Source organism: Bacillus rossius, chromosome 1 (genome assembly GCF_032445375.1).
Source record: "Bacillus rossius redtenbacheri isolate Brsri chromosome 1, Brsri_v3, whole genome shotgun sequence".
Taxonomy (NCBI): Eukaryota; Metazoa; Arthropoda; class Insecta; order Phasmatodea; family Bacillidae; genus Bacillus; species Bacillus rossius.
The window spans coordinates 117,165,812-117,190,790 of record NC_086330.1 but is presented as its reverse complement, the minus strand read 5'-3'; the positions used below and the strand labels follow the sequence as shown (position 1 = coordinate 117,190,790).

General features: G+C 34.7%; 1 protein-coding gene across 2 annotated transcripts in view; it reads left to right on the top strand.

Annotated features, from left to right (window-relative positions):
• The window catches only part of LOC134542984 (serine/threonine-protein kinase SMG1), a 322,401-nt gene that overhangs the window by 162,246 nt on the left and 135,176 nt on the right, over window positions 1-24,979 (top strand). For both annotated transcript variants that reach the window (XM_063387640.1, XM_063387630.1), the window contains exons 26-30: window positions 3,772-4,090; window positions 11,998-12,182; window positions 12,974-13,201; window positions 13,483-13,567; window positions 23,070-23,382. In XM_063387640.1, the coding sequence (XP_063243710.1) occupies window positions 3,772-4,090; window positions 11,998-12,182; window positions 12,974-13,201; window positions 13,483-13,567; window positions 23,070-23,382 (1,130 nt within the window). The remainder of the gene's footprint in view (window positions 1-3,771; window positions 4,091-11,997; window positions 12,183-12,973; window positions 13,202-13,482; window positions 13,568-23,069; window positions 23,383-24,979) is intronic.

Genomic DNA, 24,979 nt, shown 5'->3' with positions numbered 1-24,979 from the left:
CGTCTGGTTTCCCTGGATAAGAAAAGGATGGTGATGGTCCAGCAGGGTGAAGAAATGTTACTTTCACTTCATAAATTTCTTCGTTTTTCTCCATAACATAAGCTAACCACCAGTTCTTGTCATATACAACTGCAACATAGCCCTTTATGTCTCCTATTTGCGGTTTGTCTAGTGATCTTGTAACAGTTACTTGTGATGAATTGTAGCTCCAGAAAATATTTTCACAGTAATATTTTATGTGCTTGAGTAAACAGGTATAAATGCATGATATTGCTGAGTTCCTTGGATGGTAATTGCCTGATTGGAACGATGTTTTAAAAATATTTATGACTATGTAATCCTCTTGTGTAAATAAAGTGAAATTAATACCAGAAATATTTTCTACTGCCTATTCATAAAGCTGGAAAAAAGTCAAGATCTGGTTTTCGTAGGGCTGTTGCAATCTAGCTTTAGCTGCTAATCTCTTAACCGTACCTCCAACTCCATCACAAGGCCCTTTACCTTGAGCTGTGGCTGAAAAATGCCATTCAGCTGATATGTTGAAGTCTTGCTTGTGAAAACACAAATTGATGAAATTTTTCTTATTTTTATATTGGGCAGCAGACCCATCTGAAAAGTAAAAGAACTTATGAGGAACGTTTTTAAATTTTGTAATCAAAAAAGCAACCAAATTTCTTTTAAATGTGTAAACAGCAACTGTATTGTGCTCCAGGCAGTCAGAAATTACAACATAGTTCAAATGTTCAATTCTTTTTTCTCCTTTATAATATATCACAAACGGGTGAACTGTGGCATGTCCCTTAGTCCAGTGGTAAGTCTGGGCTTCATCTTGTACAACCATACTGTAGTTTTCTGAAAAGTCGAGTGTGATGGCAAATTCAGATTCTTTTAAATTTTCCTTTAAGTGATTCATGAAAGAGGTTTGTTGTTTTGCAATAAAGTCGTGGCGGACTAAGAGTGACAGCTTGTCACAGAGTAAATCTATGAAATCTGCTGATGATTTCTGCAGTGTCTCTAAATTGCAAAGGTCAACTGAAATCCACTGCCGAAATGTGATATTTCATATCAGGTACTCTTCAAATGACTTCTCAAGGACGGTCCGTATTGCTGCAGTACCAGGACAATATGTACAATGTCCAATATTGCAATCTATTGTTGGTGGATTGCATACCATTTTTGGTAGGCAATGTTTGTAGGTTTTGAATTCTCCATTTGTTAAATCACATAATCTTGCATTTTCAATCATCAATTTGACATTTTGATGGATTGTACATACACACACTGCATGTGTCCCACTAGAACCCGCTAAAATACAATGCTTTGGATGAAGCTCCGCTAATTTTGAAAAACCTATTTTAATATTTGGAATTTTCTCCTTGAATAAAGTGTATCCCTCTTTCAGATGGCACAAAATAAGTCTTTTTGATATTTTTGATTTATTTTTATTAGGTTCAGTGACTGTTATGCAGTCTTTAACACCAGGCATCACTCTACTGACTTCATCATTTTCATAAAATAAATGGACAGTTTCAACTACATCTTCTGAGAGGTGTTTGCCTGGTTTGGGGTTAGGACTTTCTAACATTCCTTTTTCAGCCAAGAGTTTTTTTGATTGTCGTACCATGTAGTTTGGCGCATCAAACTCTCGCATTATTTTTCTAACTCCCTAATTGGGTGGTAAACAGATTAATATCATTAACTTCTTGCCCCTACTAGTAGAACTCAAGAATTGGCTTTGAGGTTTTGCAAAACTGATTCCTCTAAATCTTCACCATCATCCTCAGAGAAATTATCTGGCAACTCAAAAAGTTTCCTTTTAATTTTGGAGACAATTGTTTTAATTTTTCTGGTTGCATAATAACTTTTTGATTTGAATTTTTTCCTATTAATAGGAGATTCTCCTAGTCCTTGTAGTGAAATATTTAATGAACCAATCACCTCTGAGGATGCAGAAAAACTGGGATCTTTATCAGAATCTGAACTTGATTCGTTATCCTGGTGAGTAGAAGAAGAAGAAGAAGAAGCAGCAGTTTGTAATGTTGTAATTTCTATTCTACAGCTATCACACATTTTTGCTCCCTTTGGCAATCCAGAAAACAAACTGCACATCCAACTAGTAACATTCCTTAATTTTCTTTTTTCTCTAATGTTGTGATTGGTTTTTTTTTAATGTATTAAAACATTGTAACTTCAAAAATGATTCACTGAGGGTCATTACCGTAAACTGCCCACCTTTTCATAGGGTTTCAGTCACTATCATGATGAACATATTACCTTTTTAAAAATAAATATCAACATTCTCAATTCAGAATGCATAAACTCCACTAATAATATAAATCAAGTGGTCACTTTTTATATAGGTGTAGCACTGATACTTGTACTAACAACTTTGATACTACATCAGAACAATACAGACTCCTAGCATAAACTAGCTGAAACCACTACTGTACAGTACTCTGAAAGAGCTGTGGGGGAATCCCAGGGCAAAGCAAGGTTATTACAGAGCTAAGGGAATCCAAAGGCAATGCAAGGAGAATCCCAAAGTAAGGGGAATCCCAAAGCTAGGGAAATCCAAAAGCAAATTGAGGGGAATCCCCAGTAATTGATGCTTGTCTGAACTAATCTTTGAAATCCTGTATCAGAGACAAGTAAAGTGTAGCACTAGAATTAATTACAATTGTGTTATTAGTGATTTTTAATCAATTTTATGTATTTATACTTTCAACATAACTTATTATAATTATAAAAATGGTTAAATATCATAATTGGGTAAAGTATAAATATGGTTACAATTACCAATTAATTTTACTATGAACCCATTAACTCTTCACTTTGAAACTTAGTAGACAATTTAATAATTGTACAAAATATTTTATAGAATTTTTTGAAAAAAATTAAAAATGCACTTTTTCCAAAATTTTAAATTGAAAAATTATTTTGAAAATTATTTTTTTCTAGACATTATTGTGTTACATATCACATGACAGGCCATACCAAATGCTGCAAAAATGACACCTGTCTCATCTTTCTAACTTAATTTGGAAAAGAGTTATGATTATTTTAAAATATGCTTGTGCTTTTTTGAGTGTTTTTTCGAAAATTTACAAAGCAATATTTTCAAAACGGATGGATATATCATTCTAAAATTTTATATTTTTGTTAGTCTGTATGGAGGTAACATCTGTGCAAAATTTCATCAAAATCTGAGATGGTGAGGTAAAATTCTTATTAAAAGTGTGTTGATTTGACATGAAATGACCTAATACCTGTTTATGCATGCGCATATCGGTGCATGAATAACCAAGGCTTGTTTGGAAAACACTGCTGACTAAGGACGTTTTGGAAAGAAACCCAGATTTCACTACCGCATTCCCGCTATAACTTAGGCGCTTTTGGAATACCTGTTACAGCCGTATATGCGAATAATAAAAAGTTTGTTATTCCACATATGAACACAAAATCTCTAAAATGTGACTTAACCCCTTTTGGAATCCACCTCTTCAATTGCATTTGGTTAGATTGCAATCAGCAACAACATATTTGAATATTGTGGCTTTGTGGGATATTCTATGGCTTCTTAAAGTTACTGCTTTTGAAGTGTTATGTTGTACTTAAAAATAACACGAGTACTGTATGTGAAGTGTCGGTTTGTCGTCAAAAATAAAAAAGTGTTACCATGAGTTAGAAATGTGACTTGTGAAACATGTGGATGTGTGTATTGAAAAATGGGAACTTAAAATGCAAGACTTTGAAGCAACGGTTGTTTCGTAGAGTGTAGATGAGGCAGGTGATACCATCACGATAATGGCCACGTTGCGCCTGCTGAGACTCATCGTGAAGCACGCCCTGGAACTGCAGTCCGTGCTGGAGTCGGGCTTGGCGTCGACCCCCACTCGTCCGTGGAAGGGGATCATCCCGCAGTTGTTCTCCCGCCTCAGCCACCCGGAGCCGTACGTGCGTCGCCGCGTGTCCGAGCTCCTGTGCCGCGTCACGGAGGACGCTCCTCACCTCATCACCTTCCCCGCCGTGGTGGGGGCTGCGACTGGAGGGGCACGGCTCAGGGACATGGCAATGACATCGTCTACCTCTCGTAAGTGTGGATGTTGTGTTAGTCCGTCGAACTTTCAATCTTGAACAAGTAACAATATTGCCTCTTTTTGACAAAAGATGTATTGTATTTTTTTAATGTCTAAACTATTAATTTCTTCTGTATCATTCTCAACTGCAGTCGATTCAGCAAAGTAAAATACCTCCATCTTCCTCTGTCACCGCACCATTCCTCTTCCTGCACTCCTTTAACGATCTTCTATATAAATGTTTTTTAAATGTTTTATTTAAAATATTTTCAACTTTGTAATTGATTGGTAGCAATAATTAAGGTATGAATTGTAATTTACAGTAATTTGTATTTTTACATTAGTTACATACTTTCATTGCCTCATGTTACAATGTTACAATTATATTGTATTAAATGATAATAGGACATATGTCCTAATTAAAAACATTTAATTATAATTCACAAAGAATAGGTTCAAAAAAATTAATTTACACATTATGGAAAGTCAGGGAACTTGAAATTATTAATGGAAAAGTCAGGGAAATTATTCTATGAATTTGTGTGGACATCCTGTTACAAATTTGTTAAATATAACAACACTCTTTATCTTTAAATGTATCCATCCTCACATGCACATGTCATGTAGAGCATTACATATGAAAGAAAGTCATTAATCATCTTTTTACAAATGTGTTTGAATTTCATTAATCATTTTCAAAACTTCTGCGTCACATTTTTTTTCCTTAAAAAAAATACAGTTGCAATTGTCTTTTTCCTTCCATAGCTTGGTTAACAGTTTTTATTTTTCATGCATATTAATCACATCAATTTGTTCTTGAAGTGTGAGATGTTTTTGTTTCTGGCACATTTTTCACTCTCTCCGAGGATATGAAAATTACCTAATTGAGTAAATTAAATCACAATAAATAATTTTCTAATGTGGCTTCTTGGGTAAAACATTCATGTGGACATGAAAACAATAGGTTATTTATTATTTCTGTAGGGTTGGTAGCACTAAGTTAGGGGGGTTAAGAATCTACATGGCAGCGCTAGCTGTGCATTGATTTTGCCAAGGTCAAACATTCAGATTGCTGTTAAGATGAATAAACACTTACATTTTCAATCACACAATTGTAAATAAGAACATTTTTTATTTATTTAAATTTTGTACAATGCCCACAAACAGTCAAGAGACTTTAGCAGGGGGCACAACAAATAGAATACATACACAAATAACAAAAACACAGGATAAGACATACAAACAGTCAGCATGAGGACAACTATAATACATAAAATAAAATGCATCACACAGACTAGACACTATAACTCAGTAGGACAGGACAGAAAACAAAACAACAAAAATCATCAGAACAATAACCAGCAGAACTAATTCCACAATCTTTAAGCAACAGAATTGTAGAAGGTTGGATAATAAATTAGACTTATTAATCTATATAATTACCTAATATATTTTTTTTTATCATATTCCCAAGATAATTTACTTAGAAATTAATTTAAAAATTAAATCAATCATCATGTAAGATGTGCATAAAGTACATGTTAATTGACTATTACGGAAAATTGTGGAACTCTTAGTCCTTCCTGTATTGTCCAGTATATACTTACAGTTAAGTTTTAAGCTTCAGGAATTTTTAATGAAAATAGCATCTTGATGCGCTTTGCCATCAGAAATATTAGATAGATCAGGGTGGGGAATATTTGTGATATTAAATTTTTAACAATTTATGTTGTGTAGATTCTATTTTTCAACTATCAGAGGAGTTAATAGACTTTTAGATAACTGAACTGAACCTTATTAATGATAAATAAAGAGAAAGAAAGGATAGAATTAAGATTAGTTGCATGATATCTGGTCAAAGCTAGAGTTTCTTTAGAACAGATAGTTAAAAAGTTTACATGCAAATGAAAATATAATTTATATTCAAAAATAATTCCAAGATCTTTTAGAGAAATTATTTTGAGAATTAGAGTTTTGTCCAGTCTGTAATCAAATTTTATTGGAAGATATTTTCTAGTGAAGAAAAAAAAAAATTTATCTTTGTTATGAGCTACTTGATTTCGTTTACACCAATTATTAATTTCTTTAATGTCATTCTAAAAAATGTACAATCATTAGGCAGTTTTATACTTATGCATATTTTGATAACATCTGCAAATAGTACTGTGGAGTGGTTGGGAACAATTGAAATATCATCAATGAATACATATATTAAAAGTTAAGGGTGAAAGGTAAAGACTTGAGGTTATTACAACTCAGATCGGCCTGGCTAAAATACAATCTGATTTTAAACATTTATAAATACTTATAAATAAGGAGAATGTTCACCAAAAAAGTTTGTAGATGTTTTTAATTTAGAGGTTAAACTGCTATGCAGTTTTTACTGAATGAAAAGGTTTAGCAGAACTTTTATGTAGATTTAGTTTTTTAGATTTTGTACAAAAATTAACAGAGTCTGCCATTACACAATGTTTACAATAGGTCCTCACAGTTTTCTTAGAAACACAAACGACTTTTCTGCTCGAAAAATAAATAGTTGTTAGTTTTGGTGATGCCAAAAAAGTTCTTAATACTCGCGCACACTTTACATCATGCAAATAAGTCCCGAAGTCGCTTAGCGTCAACGGCACAAGCCAAGGACAAAGGTGTTCTTGGGATGGCGGTTAAAATTCACTAAAGCCCCATCGTGGGCTGAGTGCCAACGACTGTGGTTGATGAAAATTCAAGATAAATATTTGAAACGAGGTTGATTATCAGCGCAGCCCGGGCCACTTCCGTAAAGTTTGTCCCTTAGTACATATTAATTATTTGCTTGAGCACCTGCCGAACACTACCTATTGAGATGATATTGGGCAAAGAATTGGTGAGATGATGCCACTGCCTCCAGCCACACCAGGAGGAGGGAGTCACGTGACCACTGCCCAATCACAACACAGCTTTCACAAAGCACCTAATCCCAACACATTTCACTAGAAAAACTTACAGAAGCCCGTTTAAGTTTTACTGTCTCTTTTTCTGTAGTCAAATGATAAATGCCATGGGAAATGCACTAGTTCAACTTTCCCATTGTAAGAATACATACAGAAATTACCAGAAAACCTCGGTAGCTGAAAAAAAAGTTTGAAAAAACCATGGCGCCGCAGAGTCGCACACTGTCTCTCGTCTTTTATTTTACTCAAACAATAGCAAATGTTTTAGAATCATTTTGAAAGTTGTGAATAACTCCAAACGTAAAATATAGGCATTAAAACAAAATGTAAAGTAAATAACATACTGAAAAATGAATGTACACACATAACTCAGTAAAAAAAAGGAGAGAAACAATAATTTAAATGGCTTTTCTAAATAAAACATCTTGACACGATAATTATTTTTTGAAATATTAATAGTGATAAAATACACTTATAAAACTAATTCACTATAATCTTGAAACTATATAATCCACTGATCTCTCTGAATGAATAAAGCATCAATTAATTCCTCAAAAAAATATTCAATAGCTGGGAAGGGCAGGGTCGTGCAGTATTACAAGATACATTGGAACTAGCTTTGAAAAGTTGTAAATTGAAACAAAAAAAAATTCTATTAGTAAGGTTGCTATAGAACCAGTTTACCAAATTGTCACTTAGACCAAATTTAGATAGTTCGTTGGGCAGAATAACATGCAAAATGGTATGAAAAGCTTTCACTATATCAAAATAACAGGCATTTACCTAACCCCTATTAATGACTTCATTGTAGATAGGGTTAAGAAAAGTAATGAGTTTAGTAGCTGTAGTCATACCAGTTCTAAAGCCATGTTCGTATGGAGAGAAAATATTTTTAAGAGGGAAATTTATAAATTTGCAGATAATTTTTAAAAAGCCATTAAGAAGAGGTTTTGGGCTATAATTATTGACATTCATTTAATTTGGCGCCAATGTTATAAATAGGGACAACCCTTGCAATTTTACATTTGTTAGGGAAGACTTGAGTTTTGCCATTGTCATGATTCTGTAGCGATATGTGCTTGTTATTGAGAGAATTTAAATTGAAACAATGTGCTGCATAGAGTCAGTGTCAATTTTTCAGATTGTCCACTCTCAATAGAGTTGTTAGCTTCATAAAGCAGGTATCGCTGTGCTAGGGAATTGAAAGCCATCCATTTTTATGAGATGTGTGTTTTCAGGTAGTGTGACAGTAAAAGTGCTAGAAAAGTAATTTATTGCTTGTTAAAAATTTAGCAACTTAATTGTCACAAAAAAATTTTTTCACTATCTAGTTACAATAATTCACTTAAAACTTAAAAATAGGCAACACTGTTACCAAAAACTGATCCGTGGTTACATTTCTGTTGCATGTTCCAAATTGTAAGGATTTGGTTTTACTAAGTGCAGTTTAGCTTCACAATTACATCCACCTCTCGAAGTATGTAATGTTGTTCGATTTGCTCGTTTCTGAAGTAACAACGCCAATAAATTATGGTATTATTTGAAGTAGCATGGTCACAGATTCAAAGTAGCACTTTTTTCTTTTACGTGAATTTTTGTTTCCGTGCATACACAATTTCAATGGCACTTGTGTAGCATTAAATACTAGTAACAAATTAATAATGCAACAAATTAGTGTTATGAATCAAAGAATATTTTGTTCTTTCCTTAATAGCTATTATATTAGTTATTTTGTAATCTGGAAATTTTGTTAGCTCCTACTTAGCCTATGTATGTCATTAATGTGGTACATTAAGTTTTTAATTTAATTCTAAGTTACAGTAAAACCTCGTATTTACGTTCTCGTTATTTACGTTTTCCAGCAAATAACGTCATTTTATGTAGGTCCGTTTTATTGTACATTAACTTTCGTGTTGCATTTTCCCTGAAATTACACCGCTACGTAACCAAAAAACCCGGAATGTACGTTTCAAAACACGGTAAAAATGTAAATACTCGTCACGTTAGGCTGGGTTCACAATTAAAAAAAATAAGCGAGTGCATAGCAAGCCATGCACACGACCTGTGCACACGACCTGTGCGAACTGCGAAATCGGTTCACAATTGAATTCTTACTGTTAATTTCAGCCAATGAAATTTCGCGAACTATGCGACATCTGTTCAATGTTAGTAAATAAACATATTAACTTTCAAAATAACGATAATACTTTTATTATCTCGACATTTTCTTACCACAATATGATTAATAAATATAAACATATTTCTAGTCCCGCCAAAAAAAGCACCCTGCTCTTCTCGCATTGGCTGTTGTGCCATGCGTACGCGACCGAAATAAAATATATTCATTTCACTACTATGCGCACGACCTCGCTCCCATGCACACGACCAACTTTCTGCTATTGGGAATCGTTAGGTTAGGAAACATGGCGTTCATATCCTATGCACACGACATACTGTTACTGTTACTGTTATTTTTTCAATTGTGAACCCAGCCTTAGTCATAGATGTGAAAAGTTTGAAGTAGTTCGCCTATTGTCTGTAACCTTTCGTTTTGATGTATCGACAAGTTCTATGGTGCCTCTCCTCTACTAACGTTTTAATCTTTGCTGCCATAGAGAACTTTCGTAGCAGAACCACAAACGGTTTTATTTATGGTGTCATAGAGCACTCTCGTAGCAGAGCATAGTCCGAAGCGCTGAGCTATCGATACTACCGGAAAGCGCTTATACACAGTACGTATATTTAGTAGTGCTGCATTATGTACAGTACATATCTATGATGGCTTTCATTGTTTACATTAGTCAACGTCCGTTTTGGTTAGCACGTGTTTTTTTATCGTTCACAATATTATTTATGGCAAGATTTTGATTGAAGATGGATAGGTATAAAGTTCCACGAAATACTTTATCTATTGAAGATAAAATTAAAATTATTGAGAAGTTTGACAAGCATGTGGGTACCCGAGTGGTTTTGGCCAAGGAACTGAATATTCCTGTTAGTACTTTAAACACAATAATTAAAAATAGGTGTTCTATTGAAGCAAATGCTGCCCAATGCGGGCCTAGTGCGAAGAAGCGCAAGTACGTGAAAGACTCTACATTTAAAGAACTTGAAAGTTTGTTGTATGAGTGGTTCATTTGTGCTCGCTCTTCAAATCTTCCAATCAATGGCAACGTACTACGCGAGAAAGCAAAAGTCATTGCTTTGAGGCTTGGAATTGATGATTTTTCAGCTTCTAATGGATGGATAGACAGATTTCGCCAGCGCCATAATGTTGTTTATAAGGTTGTGTGTGGTGAAAGCAAGAGTGTGGACGAGGAAACTGCTGATGTTTGGAAAAACACGTCGCTCAAGGAACAGTTGGAGGGGTACTCAGCTAAAGATGTTTTCAATGCTGATGAGACAGGTTTGTTTTACTGTGTATTGCCTAATAAAACATTATGCTTTAAAGGGGAAAAATGCCATGGTGGCAAGCTGAGCAAAAATCGCATTACCATTCTCTTACTTACAAATGCTGATGGTTCTGAAAAATTTCCGTTGTTTGTAATCGGCAAATCAAAAAAACCACGTTGTTTTAAAAACATTAAAACTTTGCCTACTTTGTATGAAGCAAACAATAAATCCTGGATGACAGGGTCTCTTTTTCAGCAACAGATCCAAGCTTTTGACATTAAATGGCGCTGCGTAACCGAAATGTCTTGCTATTCATTGATCAGTGCCCTGCCCACAAAATAAACATAGAGCTGAGGAATGTGAAGATTGTGTATTTCCCTGCGAATTGCACAAGCACACTCCAGCCCCTAGATCTGGGCATCATCAACTCTTTCAAGTGCTATTACCGCAAATGCATTGTATCCAGAGCAGTTGCCATGCTGGACAATGGCAGGGACCCAACACAAATGAAAATAAATCTACTAACTGCACTACATTTCGCAGCAAGAGCATGGAAGGAAGTTACACCAGAAACTATAACCAACTGTTTCCAGAAAGCTGGTTTCTTTGTTGACAGTGGACAGAGTGCTGGATCCAGTGAAAACTTGCCTGGAGCAGATAAAGTGAAAGAAGAATATCTGCAACTTTCACAAAATGGAGACTTCACTGACTATGTACAACTGGATGATAATGTTGTAACTTGTGAAGTCCAGACTGTGGAGGACATTGTTGATAGTCATCTGGCAGAAAAACAAGAAAGTAGTGAAGATGATGATTCGGAAGTGGAAACTCCCATACCGACGACGATCGATGCACTTCAAGCCCTACAGACTCTAAGGAATTATATTCTCAGTGCACCAAACAGTGAAAATGCAGTTGATGCACTTCATTCCTTGGAAAAAGAAATTCAGACCATACAAACTGAACAAAAGAAAAGTCAAACAAAAATTTCAGATTTCTTTAAAAAGTGTTGAATTTATACTAGTGTGTACCTATAAAACTGTACTAGAGAAAATTTAATGTAGGCTTTATGTTGCATTGTTTTTTATATTTAAGAAAATTATATTTTTGCAGTGCCCTAAATGTGTTGAAACAACTATTGTTTGTCTTGTAGCACCAGTAAATGCTGATACATTTTTTTAAGCTAAAATTTAGCATTAACTGCCAATAAAAGTGCTTTCCCACAATTTACACTTTCCCGCAATTTACACTTTTTCCTTGGGGTTCCTTGAAAAGTGCAAATAAGGTGTTTTACTGTACTTAGTTTGAGAATGTTATTCAACATTTATTTAAACATTCTTCAAATGTATTTAGATAAATATTAGTACTGTATATTTTAACGGGAGTAGTTAGCAATAAGCACACTTACTTGATTGAAAAACAAATTATTTTGATTAACATATACTCTTATGGAAAAAAGGTTTTTGACTAGTACTTTGTTTTTATGGAACGAATAAGGGCGTTACTTTGAGGGGTGGAAAGTTCACAATTTTTTATGATGTAAATGGTTTCCTTGCATTGTGTCATCCTGACAGGCATTGCTTGTTGCTGTCGTGCAGGGTTGTTCAGCACGTGCTGCTTGTCTCAGCAGTCGGAAGATGCGGAAGGGGAAGAGTTGTGCGTGGAGGAAGACGAGCCGGACAATGAAGAGGATGAAGAAGAGTGTTTGAGTGAGGAGGAGGGTGCCCAGGCACATGTGCTGAAGACATGCTTTCTCGCTATGGTGGACACACTCTCCAAACAGGTGAGAGCTGCAAATGATCCTCAGAAATAAAAGGTCATCACTGTAAAGAAAATTTAGACTTATTAAAAGGGTAGAATTGTATTTATTTATAGGTCCAGTTCTTTTTTTTTTTAACTTAAGATGCAGGAAATTTTCTTAAGAGGGTTTTTGCTATAGTTTGATTTTTACTGTAAATTCAGGTACTACAGCAGAATCTTAGTTTACCAATTATCTCACTTTAAATTATTTCTCACTTGAGTTGTTCCGTGTCCACGTTTCAATTAACGGGCACTGACTCAGGTTCCCTTGCACAGATGCCCATAGTGCTGGTGGCTGAAAGTCGGTAACCCGCTGCATTCATGTCAGCTGCCATCAGCCCTCTCATACCAGAGAATAAGTTGAGACAGAAGGGCATCCCCAAAGCATTCAGACAGCAGCTGAAGAAAGGAATTGCCACGCACATCATCCCCTCTTTGATGTGCGCTCACCCTCACAACCTCTACCATGCCAGGAACGATAAAAAACGACATGCAGCTGGGCAGCAAGCCCTTTTTTTTTGCCCTTTGCTAGCACCCAGACTCTACCTCAAGCATGCGCTGAGCTTTCGCAGCCATTGTCAAGACTGTCTGTTTAGACTTTGGTGTTAAAGTGGTGTTATGGTGTTGGTGTGGGCAGTGTGCAGAAAATGTATGTGCCTCAAACAACATGACATCGCTTCACTCTGAAACCCAACAAAACCATTTGATTTTCTTTGCAGTGGTCGTACATAACATTCTAATTTTGATTGATGTGACTGTGTGTGTTGTGGACAGACGCCTGAAGCCATCTCGCAAGTGCAGCTGCTGGTGCAGGAGTTGCGACGCATCACGCTGCTGTGGGATGAGCTGTGGCTCGGCACGCTGGTGCAGCACCACGCGGAAATATCACGCCGACTGGCACAGCTCGACTTGGAGGTGGCCAAGGTTGAAGACAACCCCTCTCTGTCGTCCTCCGAGAAAGACCACCTCATTGCGGAAAAGCACAGAATCATACTGAAACCTGTAAGTTTTGGTTTTGTACAGTATTCCCTAAACTGCCTTAATATTTTATTATGATATTATGCTTTAATTATGATGATGCCTTACTTCTTTTTTGGAATTTAAATTTGAGTTTAATTACATTTTCAGTGCCATAGTAATACATTCAAATGTTTAGTTTTCATAATTCTAATGGTTTTTAGAATCTTTGTCTATATATTTTTACATAATATTAGTTATATTTTTATATTAGTTTTATGTGGAATTAAGAATGTTAGGTGCTAAAACAAAATTATCTTTTATAGCTGGTGTTCATTTTGGAGCAGTTACATGCCATAACATCTGTAACACCAGAGACACCACATGAGAAAACATTTCAAGAAAAATTTGGTAAGATTTGCATCTGCAATGAAGTAGTATTGAAAATTGAAAACTGAAGTGTTTTCTTCTTGATGATTTTTTGGCTGTATTCCTGTGTTATCATGTGACAAGAAGCAAAAGAGCCTTCTTGGATTTTCCTATGCAGATCGACATCTTCCCCTCCTGTTGCAAGCCAAAGGTGTAGAAACCAACTTATAACTCAGGAATTTTGTTTGATAACACTTTGGTAACCTAATTATGTCCCAGCTTTTTAAAATTGTTGACCAAATAATAATATGTCTCTCTTGGTTTCGTTTTTCTTCTTATATTTAATGTTTTTAATAATGATGTTACTGGAAACTTTAAATGTATGTTTCATTTTGTTGTTAAACCACAAAGATATACGTAAACTTCTTTCAGGTACATGCAAATTTATGGCATCACTAAAAATATTTAGTGATGGGTAGAGTCACCCTATTTCAGCATCGAGTCGAGTTCGAGTTAAACAAAGAAATTTATCTTCGAGTCGAGCTCGAGTCGAACTCATAGAAATTTGTCTTCGAGTCGAACTCGAGCCGAACTCATGGAAATTTGTCAAGATGAGTCAAACTTAGCGAGGTACAAGTTGCAGAATGATGAGTGAAATAAATATAAGTAAAATATTTCTCAATATAATATAATTATTGAAGGTTGCCCTACACATTTTTATTTTTTGTCTTTTTTTTTTATCTTCATACTGACACTAAGTGAAAATGCACATCCAAGTGACGAATCAGACTTGAAGTTGATGATGACGGAGTCTTGTAAATTTTTTGCAGCATTTGCATCAATTTTTTCAAAAAATTCCCAAATCTCTGCTCTTGATTTCTGTTCGTCACTTTGTGACGTCCCAGGCCGTACAAACACATCAATTCCACTAATACTAAACCGTTTATGATTAATACGACGCCGGCGGCGCAAACATTACTTTCAAGTGTAAACATAAACATCAACAGCCTCAATTTTCCGTTCGGCCATGGAAAACTGGTTGGAGATTTCAATTATTGTTGATATCGATTTGTCAAAGTGGCAACATTCCCTGGCTGTATGATGACTTACGTAGGCCATTGGCCCGGAGTTAAAATGGCGGCTATCTAGTGTTTAGTAGTAAATATTATTTACTTCCAAAGCTGCCCAAATATTGATGATGTTCGTGGTCTTATTCATGACTGAATCTAGAGAACATTTTTTAAATTCCGTTTTAGTTAAATAAAGGTATTTTGTTGCAATTAGAAATATTAAGTGCATATTGAAGGATGGGATGCACTGTTTGCGGTTATACACTATCGAAAATAAATAATCTTCCGACTTCGTTTTCAAGGTTTTCAGTGTTGTATCAGAGGTTTTCCACTAGGTAGGCCTAAATAACACGTTATATTTTATTTTATTTTATTTTAAAGTGCATGGTTTCGGATAAGTACCTTCACGACTGGAAATTGTGCAACATTATGGTCGAGCCAAAAACTAAACTTTGACGAGACTCGAGGACACGATCTTAATCAACTCAGTTTTCGAGTCGAGTTTAGTTTCGCCGGCTCGACTCGACTCGCTCGATTTTTCGAGTCTCGACCCATCACTAAAAATATTTTAACTATTATGCATTATTTTACCCATGTGTTTGGTATCCATTTAACACATGTATGATGATTCATAATGTTGAAACAGGAGTTAGAAGTTACCGTGTTTTATTGCATAATCGTCACACATTTTATGCTAAAATCAAGTTTGAAAAGTAGGGGTGCAACGTTAATGTGAAAACAACATTTTTTGTTGGTAAAGTTATTCATAAAAACAAAACCTTTTCAAGGAAAGTACGTTAATTACAAAGTATAGTATACAAAAGCACGCTAAACAATTTAAATTAATAAGTCATGCAACAAAAACATTGTGTTCAACTTTAAATAGTACACACCACGAGAAAGCGTGGGCTATCAAATGTACCAGACAGAGCACGTGTGTTGCATGCAATCGATGAGCTATCTGTATCGATATTCGACTACGTGCACGCGCTATATATGGGAATCAACATAACCAAACATGAATAATGTTAACTAGCGCTGGCTACATTTTTATAAGCAGTACACAACGGCGACGAAGACCAAAAGATAAAGTTTATAACGGTTGAAAGCGTCTTTAAAAGAAAATTTACTCATCAGACAACTTTGTATTTCTGTTAAATAAGTAAGCAGTAACATCCAAATAAATATTATATTTCAACTTTTAAATACATTGATTTATACGGGTAAACAACCTACACAAAGTGCTCAGAATCTAAAAACATCATGCGACATTAATGCAAGAAATTTTTTTATCCTAATTTTGATGTTCTAAAATAACGGTGCGACGATTATGCCCATGTGACGATTATGCGATTTAACATGGTACCACTGTGATTGATTAAGAAAATCTATTAACTATTAAAAAAAAAATTTTTTGGGTCAATTTTTACTAAAAAGAAAAAATTTGCTTTTAAAGTTGTTGCTAGTCAGCCAGTTTTTAAAGCCTTGTTTAAGGAATGATTCTGTAGGTTTTTGTTTAACTGAACACTATAAAAAATTGGACAATAAATTACATAGAAAAGTTTTCAAAATTCATCAACACAGTTTATATCCAGACTTATGCTTTTACTTCAAAAAAAGTGAACTCTTCTGATTAAATCAGATCTTTTCATATGCATGCCAATAATTAATTGTAGACCGGTCCTAATGGTTTTGTGACGCCAATTTTCCGACTTTGAGTGCCGATACGAAATTACACTGTGTTATTCATGAATATGATTTTGTCAACATTAACTACTGTTCCACCAGCCTAACGAAATTCAAGTATTTTTCGAGATAGTGCCCTCTTCATGGAGCTAATCTAGGTTTTTTTAATTAAAAAATCTCTCACACTCAGATTTGACTTTTTTTTTTTTTTCCCCCACCAAAATCAAAACAAATTTCTTCAGTATTATTTGCCTCAGTTCAATAACAGTCTTCTAGCAAATCAAACTTCTGTAACATTGGAACCATTTCTTTTCTGCATCTTAATCGGTTACTTTCCTGTGCTAATTTTTTTTTTGTTTTTTTACCTAAACAATGTCAAAAAAAAAATCAAACTGGTTTCACTCTTTTTCTCTCCCTCTGTCAGAATTCATTCTAATGTTGATATTGAAGTATCTGGGGCAGCACATGTGTTCAGCAACAACTTACGTCAATATTTCAATAAAATTGTTTTGCAGCAAATAACTACATCCTCCATGCTTGTCCCTACAATGGTGGCCACTTTTTTAATACTAGATTTAAATTCAGATGTAGAACCTAGGAGTCTGTGAGTACTGAAATTTTGAATAGAATAATTATACATATTATTCTACATCTCGAATCGAATAATTTTTATAATTTTTCTTTACCTATAGCTACTAAAATAGCCTACGGAAGTTTAGTTTTTATATTAGCTGTCACAACTGTCCATTACATCGCATCTTAAATCCTGGCCTTTTGTGTAGTAAAAAGTACAGTAGAACCTCACATTTACATACATGTAATTTACGAATTCCAGTGATTAACGTTTTTTTTTCTTGCATTGTCATTTTCCTTATATTATTAATGCATTACTTTCTTGTTTCAGGAGTCTTGGCAGTGACATAAATAATAATTTACAGTTTATACTTGGGAAGAAATATTTCAGGATTCCATGCAGTAGTGCTATAAACTAAACAATATTCTAATACTACATATAAAATAATTATACAATAAACAGAGCATAATAAATATATTATTAATACAATTCTACATAATAATACATAATACAGAAACAGAACATAAAAAACTTAATTATTTACATTTACTTAAGATCTTTCAGAATTTCATGCTATGGTGTTATGAACTAACAATATATTAATACAATCCTACATAAAAAGAAAAAAAATTCATGTTACAGAAACAGTATATGATGAGCAAAACAGTGGATAAATGATACAGAAACAGTACATGATAAAGTGGATACATGACACATAAGCATACATGCATAATGCATTAAAATAAAGTTGTGACGTCAGCCGAGGCTTCACCTCGTAAGCCTGGTCCGACTCCACTGTCCAGTTCCCTTCCTTCCCGGCATTTGTACCGCCGACGTATGTAAACGTGCGTGTGTTCAAATTGCGCACCACGGACTACCACAAGAGGGCGCTTAGCGGCAGTGGGACGTCACCCAGAAACCAAGAACAACAATTATTAAGTATTAATATATAAAGTCCCTGATGTTTAAGGTTCTGAGCCCGAATGAGGGATTGTATAAATTATAAGAGTGTGTTGTCTCTTCCTTAAAACTAACCCTTGGCGCGGGATCACAGAATAAGAATAACAGTTTTTTTCCGGCGGGAAGCTGCCTGCTGCCCGCGTGCAGAGCGCTGCTCGCCCAGTTCCTTTTCGTCGTCGGCCGAGACTAGACGTGCGCGGATCTTAATAAATTAGCTCGATTAATTAGAGGACCAATATCTCGCCTCACATGGGCCACGTAACACCCTGACCGGGAGTCTCAGCCGGGTCCACGTGCCCACTCACGTGGTGGCGCCCACTACAGCCTCGGGTAAGCAGCTATGTCCTCAGTTGTATACTGGGGTTTTTGCATAAATAAACAGTGTGCCATTGTTAAAAGAAGTTTTAATTAACGTATTAAATCGTACAAATATGGTGTCTTGCATTTTCGTAAATGTTCGTTTTACCACCTCAAATATTTTGGAAAGACAGTTGGCTATACTGAATTTCCAAAATATTTTATTGGAACATTGGAATCGTTTTAACTTTGTTCCTACCGTAAAAAAATTGTTTTGAAAGTAGTTGTGTACATTGAAAATTATTTCCGAGGGAAATCTGAAATTATTAAATGTTATGTTAACCGCAATTATACACAAAGTCCAAATATGAATTTTATGCATAGACTGTTATGTCTCGGCGCTCGGTCTCATTGCACATGTTTTCAGAATAATTTATATCGTACTAGCTGCAGTACCCGGCGTTGCCCGGGCTAAATTCATGGAGCTTTATTGTCTGTGAGTTAAAGCAAACTGGATAGCGCTATATGACAGTGTGTTGGACATAGAGAAATGTCACACAATTACTGTTTGTATGTTTATGATCTATGAGTTTTTGTTTACCCATGGTGATCGGTTATTTATTATTAATTATAAATTATTAAGACCATTAATCGAAATAAAAACTATCCTATCTCTCAAGTTGGAAAAATTACACATAAATGCCAATTTTCATCGAAATCGGTTGACTTGGTGAAGAGTTCAATGGGAACAAACATCAGGATACTGGATTTATATATATATATATATATATATATATATATATATATATATATATATATATATATATATATATATATATATATATATTAAGATATTGTTAACGTCGAAAGAGTTTTTAGTTGAATGACCTTAAGTTATCATTATGACCAAATTAAAAATATTTCAGAAAGTGCAGCTTGTAGAATATTACGAATGTGATGGTTATCCAAAATGTTTGTATTTTTCACAGAAACTAAAAACACCGATAGGTTAATATACTTTAACTTAACCTCAAGTTATGATTTTTTGAAGTTATTCCATCAGTAATATGTATATTTAAGAAATTTTAATACTATTCAAATAAAAATTAACTAATTCGCCCGCATAAAATATAATTTACAAGCCTGTGCTATGGGCTGGATTAGTTACTACAGAATGCCCTTATTCCATAAATTCTTACTTTTATTGGGTTTTACTATTAAAAAAATTAGGCCTAGGCGTGTGTTTTAATTATTTCAGTATGTATCTATCTTATCTATTTTTAATTTTACTGTGTTTGGCATAAAATTTTCTTGGTCTCCTGAGAAAAGAACAAAAATAACAGCATTTTTTAAATTCAATTTGAAAAATATGCATTATTTGTGAATAACTTGGTATTTGATTTGAAATTGAATTTGAATGGCAAAAAAACAGCATTTGCAGAAGCCTAGTAGAAATCAATCCATAAATCTGATTGTGAAACTCTAACTGCATGCGACCAATTTTCTCAGTTAGCAGGCAGCTGCTTGGCTAACCCCTTCACTTATTCAACGCGCTTATCATGTGACCCCTCAGTGACAGTGGAGTCCGTGCAGGTTCTTTTGCCTCTTATCGCATTATAGGAACTATATGGTTTTGGGGTGTGTAAAGAATGTTTTTTTCAAATCTAAGTTGAAGACGGAGATCTAAGTCTTCACCAAAAGCAAAGTCAAAGTCATAGATCACTTAAATATTTCACTACTTTAAGAAAAATCAATTCATATAATTTTTGAATGCTTGAGTTGGTGTTAAGTCAGCACATTTTACATACCACACACAATGTAGGAAACATTTAGTAAGCTATTAAACTACCTCTGCTTGTAAATAATAATAATAATAATAATAATAATAATAATAATAATAATAATAATAATTAAAGCAAAGTTATCTGTTGAGTATCATTTGAAATGTCAATAAACTACAATTATTGCATATGATTGCACATATTTTTTAATATCTTAAAAACAGGCTGATGTGCAAATTCAGAAATACTATGTCATTATTTTGTTTTTTCTGTTAAATTTATAAGTACACAACACCCAGTAAACATAAATAGTTTTAAAAATGGTCATGAATGATTTTGCTCTTTTTTCTCTCTTTTTCTTTCTTTCCTTCTCTCTCTCTCTTTCTCTCTCTCTCTCTCTTTTTCTCTCTTTCTCTCTCTTTCTTGCTGTATTTGGTCGCACTGTTTTACGATGTAAATAAGCCAAACAATCTTAATATTTACCTGCACTTAGTAGAATCTTAACTCTGCTATACATATATCATGCAACTGCAATGTAATGTTACTAACTCTGAGTGATATAACCATAATGTTTGTAGTGCAAGTATTTCCGTTATAATTAACTGTGTATGCCCTTGAGGTGTTAGGTCTTTGGTTGGGAAATACAGTTACCTGTACCTTTAGTAAGACTTAAAAATGGTACAACACTAACCACTTATTTTGTGTGGGTGAGTGACCTAAAATTCAAAATAATTTCTGTAGGGTTATAATACATACCTACCTAATATTTTAAACTTCAAAGATTGTATTCAGGTTGTCTGTGAAGAAATATACACAGGGGAAAACAGGGCATTTCCTTTAATTTGATAAAAATATTTTTGATAAATACTTAGTTTCATTTTGTATTTCAATATCTGTCTCATTCTATTTCATAAAAAATGCCCTTTCACTGTCCATCTCATACCGACTAATTGAATTAATCAGGCTTTGTATATTATGTATGTATTGTCACAGTATGGAATATATTTAAAAATTTCTAATGAGAAATTTGTGATAAATAGATAAAAGGCAAGGCTGATTCTACTAATGTACTCATAGTTTCCCAATTATTTTGTCTAAGTGTGTCCTGTGTGTTTGTATCAAAAACTAATTACTGATTGATTGCAAATTCCATTTTGTCTAGTTCAATCCAGAACAACTAATTATTTTTAGGACTATTAGACAGGAGGGTCTGTCTATTTCAGTTCATCTTATTTGTGTCTTTTGTGTGTGTATGTTTGTAGTGGTATTTAGAAATGAATTGTACATTTGTTCTCTTACCATATAAGACCACATGGACAATGACGTATAGTAACACCGGGTCAACTTTTTATTAATGAAAATTGGAAAATAAATTTACATCTCCAGTGAGACATTGAGCATGAAAGTAGTAAATCTTTTCTTATTCATGTGAAATCTAGAAATATTTGTGTGACATTTTATGAGGGAATCATGAGTATTTAGAGAAGCTATAAAAGAGACTTTCCATTTTGCTCACTCTTAGATAAGAATCTAGTACTTAACAGCCATGGTGTATGGGAAGAGGATGGAGAGGGCAAATGCTATTTGTGCCTTTTGTTCTCTAGCAGAAAGATAAAGGTTACTTATTGACCAGTAGTTTTAATATCAAATGAGTAGGATCAGTTTAAACTACCTTGCTTTTAAATTCTGCAGTATAGAAATTGAGATCATATTATAACATATTATGTGACAGAGAGAGAATACAAACACGTAGAGGTTGTCAGTGTGAATACAACATAAAAAGCAGACTCATGCTAGTCAACTCGTTCTAAAAATAGTTCCTTCCTATTCTTCTTTGTGCAACAGCATCATAGTTCCTTTGGGTCTCCTTGTCATATAAGACAAGTAGTTACTGTATTATCTTCAAATTTGCATACAATTTTGATTATGAAAGGTTTTTTCCGGAAAGTATATAGAAAATATTCCTATAATCGCCTAAGGGTGTAGGGGAGGGGCAATAGATATGTCTTTCAACTCAAGACCATCCCCACCACACTCAGTCAGATCCCGGTCGCTCTATGAGTCACTTGGGTTGTCATGTGCTTGCGCAAACTTGTCTATTTTTTGTGTGCTGTTGGCATGGAGCTTTCTCTTGTTGAAGAGCAGCCAATCAACATCAAATATCTTGTGAAACTATGTAAGAACAGCTGCAAAATTTTTGAGGCTTTGAGCCAAGTTTATGGGCTAGATGTTTTGAAGGACAAACTGCTAACAAGTGGTTGAAAAGTTTTCGGTAGGGCCGAGAAGATTTCAAAGACGACTCTCATTTCGGACACCCTCCCTCTTCTTCTGTTTGTGATGAAAATGTGAAAATGGGACCATCGTTTATCAGTCAGAATAATCACCAAAGAGTTTTCCTTGAGAAAAACAATTGATAAAATTTCTACAGAATAATTAGAAATGAAGAAGTAGTGTGCCAAAATCGTTCAAAGCTTTTGTGTCCATAAAAAAAAGCACGGAGGGTGTCATGCTGTGAGGACTGGTTGGGAGCTGAAGAAGGTGGTGACTTTTTCAACAGGTTCATTACAGGAGATGAGTTTTAGTTCTACAAATTTTATGCAGAACTCAAATCCCAAAGAAGGGAATGGAAACAAGCTGAGGAGCCAAGGATCAAAAAGTCAAAGAAATTAAGGTAGAATGTCAAGGCCGTGCAAATTTTTATTTTTATTTCTCAGAGCATTGTCCTCCAAGAATTGATCTCTCCAGGCCAGACTGTAAATGGAAACTTCTGCGTTGACGTAGCTTGTGTGGATTGTGTTTGACTGAATTTGGTCCGAGGGGGACAGTGGATCCCTCATGACATTCACCCTGCACAAACTTCACTAAATGTGCATGAGTTTTTGGCCTCAAAATCCATTACTGTGACAGAACAACCTCCTTATTCACTTGGTTTGACACCATGTGACTTTTTCTTGTTTCCCAAATGCAAGATGGTGCTTGGGGGGCGGCATTTCAGTTACATGGAGGCGGAAACGGAAATGGCGCAAGTGTATTGTGTATCGGGGGAGTATTTTGAAGGGGACTATTAAATTACCTGATTAAATGTAAAATACCAATTTTTTTTTTTCGCGCTTTTATATGAACTTTCCGGACAAACCTCGTATACAGCTGTAATTTCTCGGACGGTATTGATGCAGGTAGCAGTATAACGGAAGCGCTGCACAAGCTAAAACACCCTGCGAACCCCAGGAAGCCACACGAATCCTGGCAGCCAATGAAGCAGCTGCAGTCTCGGCTGCAGCAGCGTGCTCAGAAGCGGTCGGCCTACTCCATACGCATGTCTGATGTGAGCCCGGCTCTGGCGGGCCTGAAGGACACGCTGATCGCCATGCCAGGCATCTCTTCTACGGGGCGCATCATTACCATTGCAGCAGTGGACAACAACATCGCCATTCTGCCCACCAAGACTAAACCAAAGAAACTCGTGTTCCATGGCAGTGATGGTCATATGTAAGTAATTTAACACTGCGACATTTAATCAGCTTTGTTTTGTTAATTTCCGTGTGGGGCTCTATATGTTGTGTTATTTGTTAGTTTATTTTTCTGTGGGCCAAAAAATTTTTCCAGTTGCACTAGATGTAAAGTTTTTGTAAATTATCACTGTTGGTGCTTTCCCCCCCCCCCCCCCCCCCCTCATTATCAATGTAAATGATTCCACTATTTGTAAAAAAAAAACTGTCAGAAATAATCAAAAAATGCTGTACTTTTACTGAAGACATTTCTAAAATAGTGTTAGAAAAAAAACCTTGTTACAGGTTTACAAAGATATAACCCCGTTTTTTGTAGATTTTCCAAAACCTTATACGCCTTTCCATTAAATACTGTATTGTCCTGAATATAGGTCGAGCTATTGCTTTTCAGTTGTAAAATTTGGGGGAAAAATTTTTGCTCACAAATATAGTAATATAGTGCAGCGGGTCACAGGGGTTCCGTGAGTCAGGACGTATGTGGTGTAAATTCAACTATCGGACGTTAAACCTAAACTATGAAAAAATTTCATTCATCACATTAAATACATGCAAACAATTGGGTATCAGGGGTCTTTAACAATAATATGTGAATAAAATAAATTTGGTTTGAATGTTCACAATTATTAACTTTATTTGAAGGAGTTGGGGGTCCATCAAAAGAAAGTCGCTCATAGGGTTCCCTGGCCGAAAAAATTGGGAACTGCTGATCTAGTGTACTATTGTAACCTGCTGGTCATATGATCACACATCTTTAAATATAGTTTATAAACAAATTGTTACAAGTTGCAACTCATCAGTTTATATGTTACATGTGTGTTATTTATAAAAAATAATTTTGCACAGTTGTAAAATTTAAGAAAATTTTTGACTTACATGATAAAATATGCATGTTTTTAAGGTATACACAGAATGAGTCTGAAATTGACTAACAATTGCTAACTTCAGGTTCATCACAACAAAATAAGTTGAAAACCTCTATACAACATATGGTCTAATGTGCCTCCCAAGCCGGGTATATGTCTTTGAAGTTGGGACTGATTAAAATTTTTAATATAAACAATAGAGAAAGTATGTAAGATGGAACACTGAACATCTGAATTATGTTTAATTGAATAATGTTCTGCAACCACCCTGAATTTTTAAAAAAATTTTCTTTATTACTCTATTAAAGCAAAATCCCATATTTACTTACTCAGTGTTAATGTTTTCCTGTATGGTTGTGTTTAACTGCAGCACGTGGTAAATATTATTAGTAGTTTTATCAGTAATGATAAACTGGTTTATTAGTGAAAAAAAAACAGCAGATGAGGTATATAATCATTAGATTAGTATTAGTTTTTTTTTCCTTCAGTTTACACTTTCCCACAATTTACACTTTTCCTTTGTTCACCCCGAAAACTATAAATAAGGGGTTTTCCTGTATTTATAATAAAAATGTTTTTCAGCTCTAACTTCAAATAATCATACCAGCTTTGGAAAGCACTTTAGACCGTAAGTTAAATAGAGATTTTAAACTTTGTTGTTGTGATGAAGTTTGTCGAATTCAGACTCATTCTGTATTCATATGAATATATTTC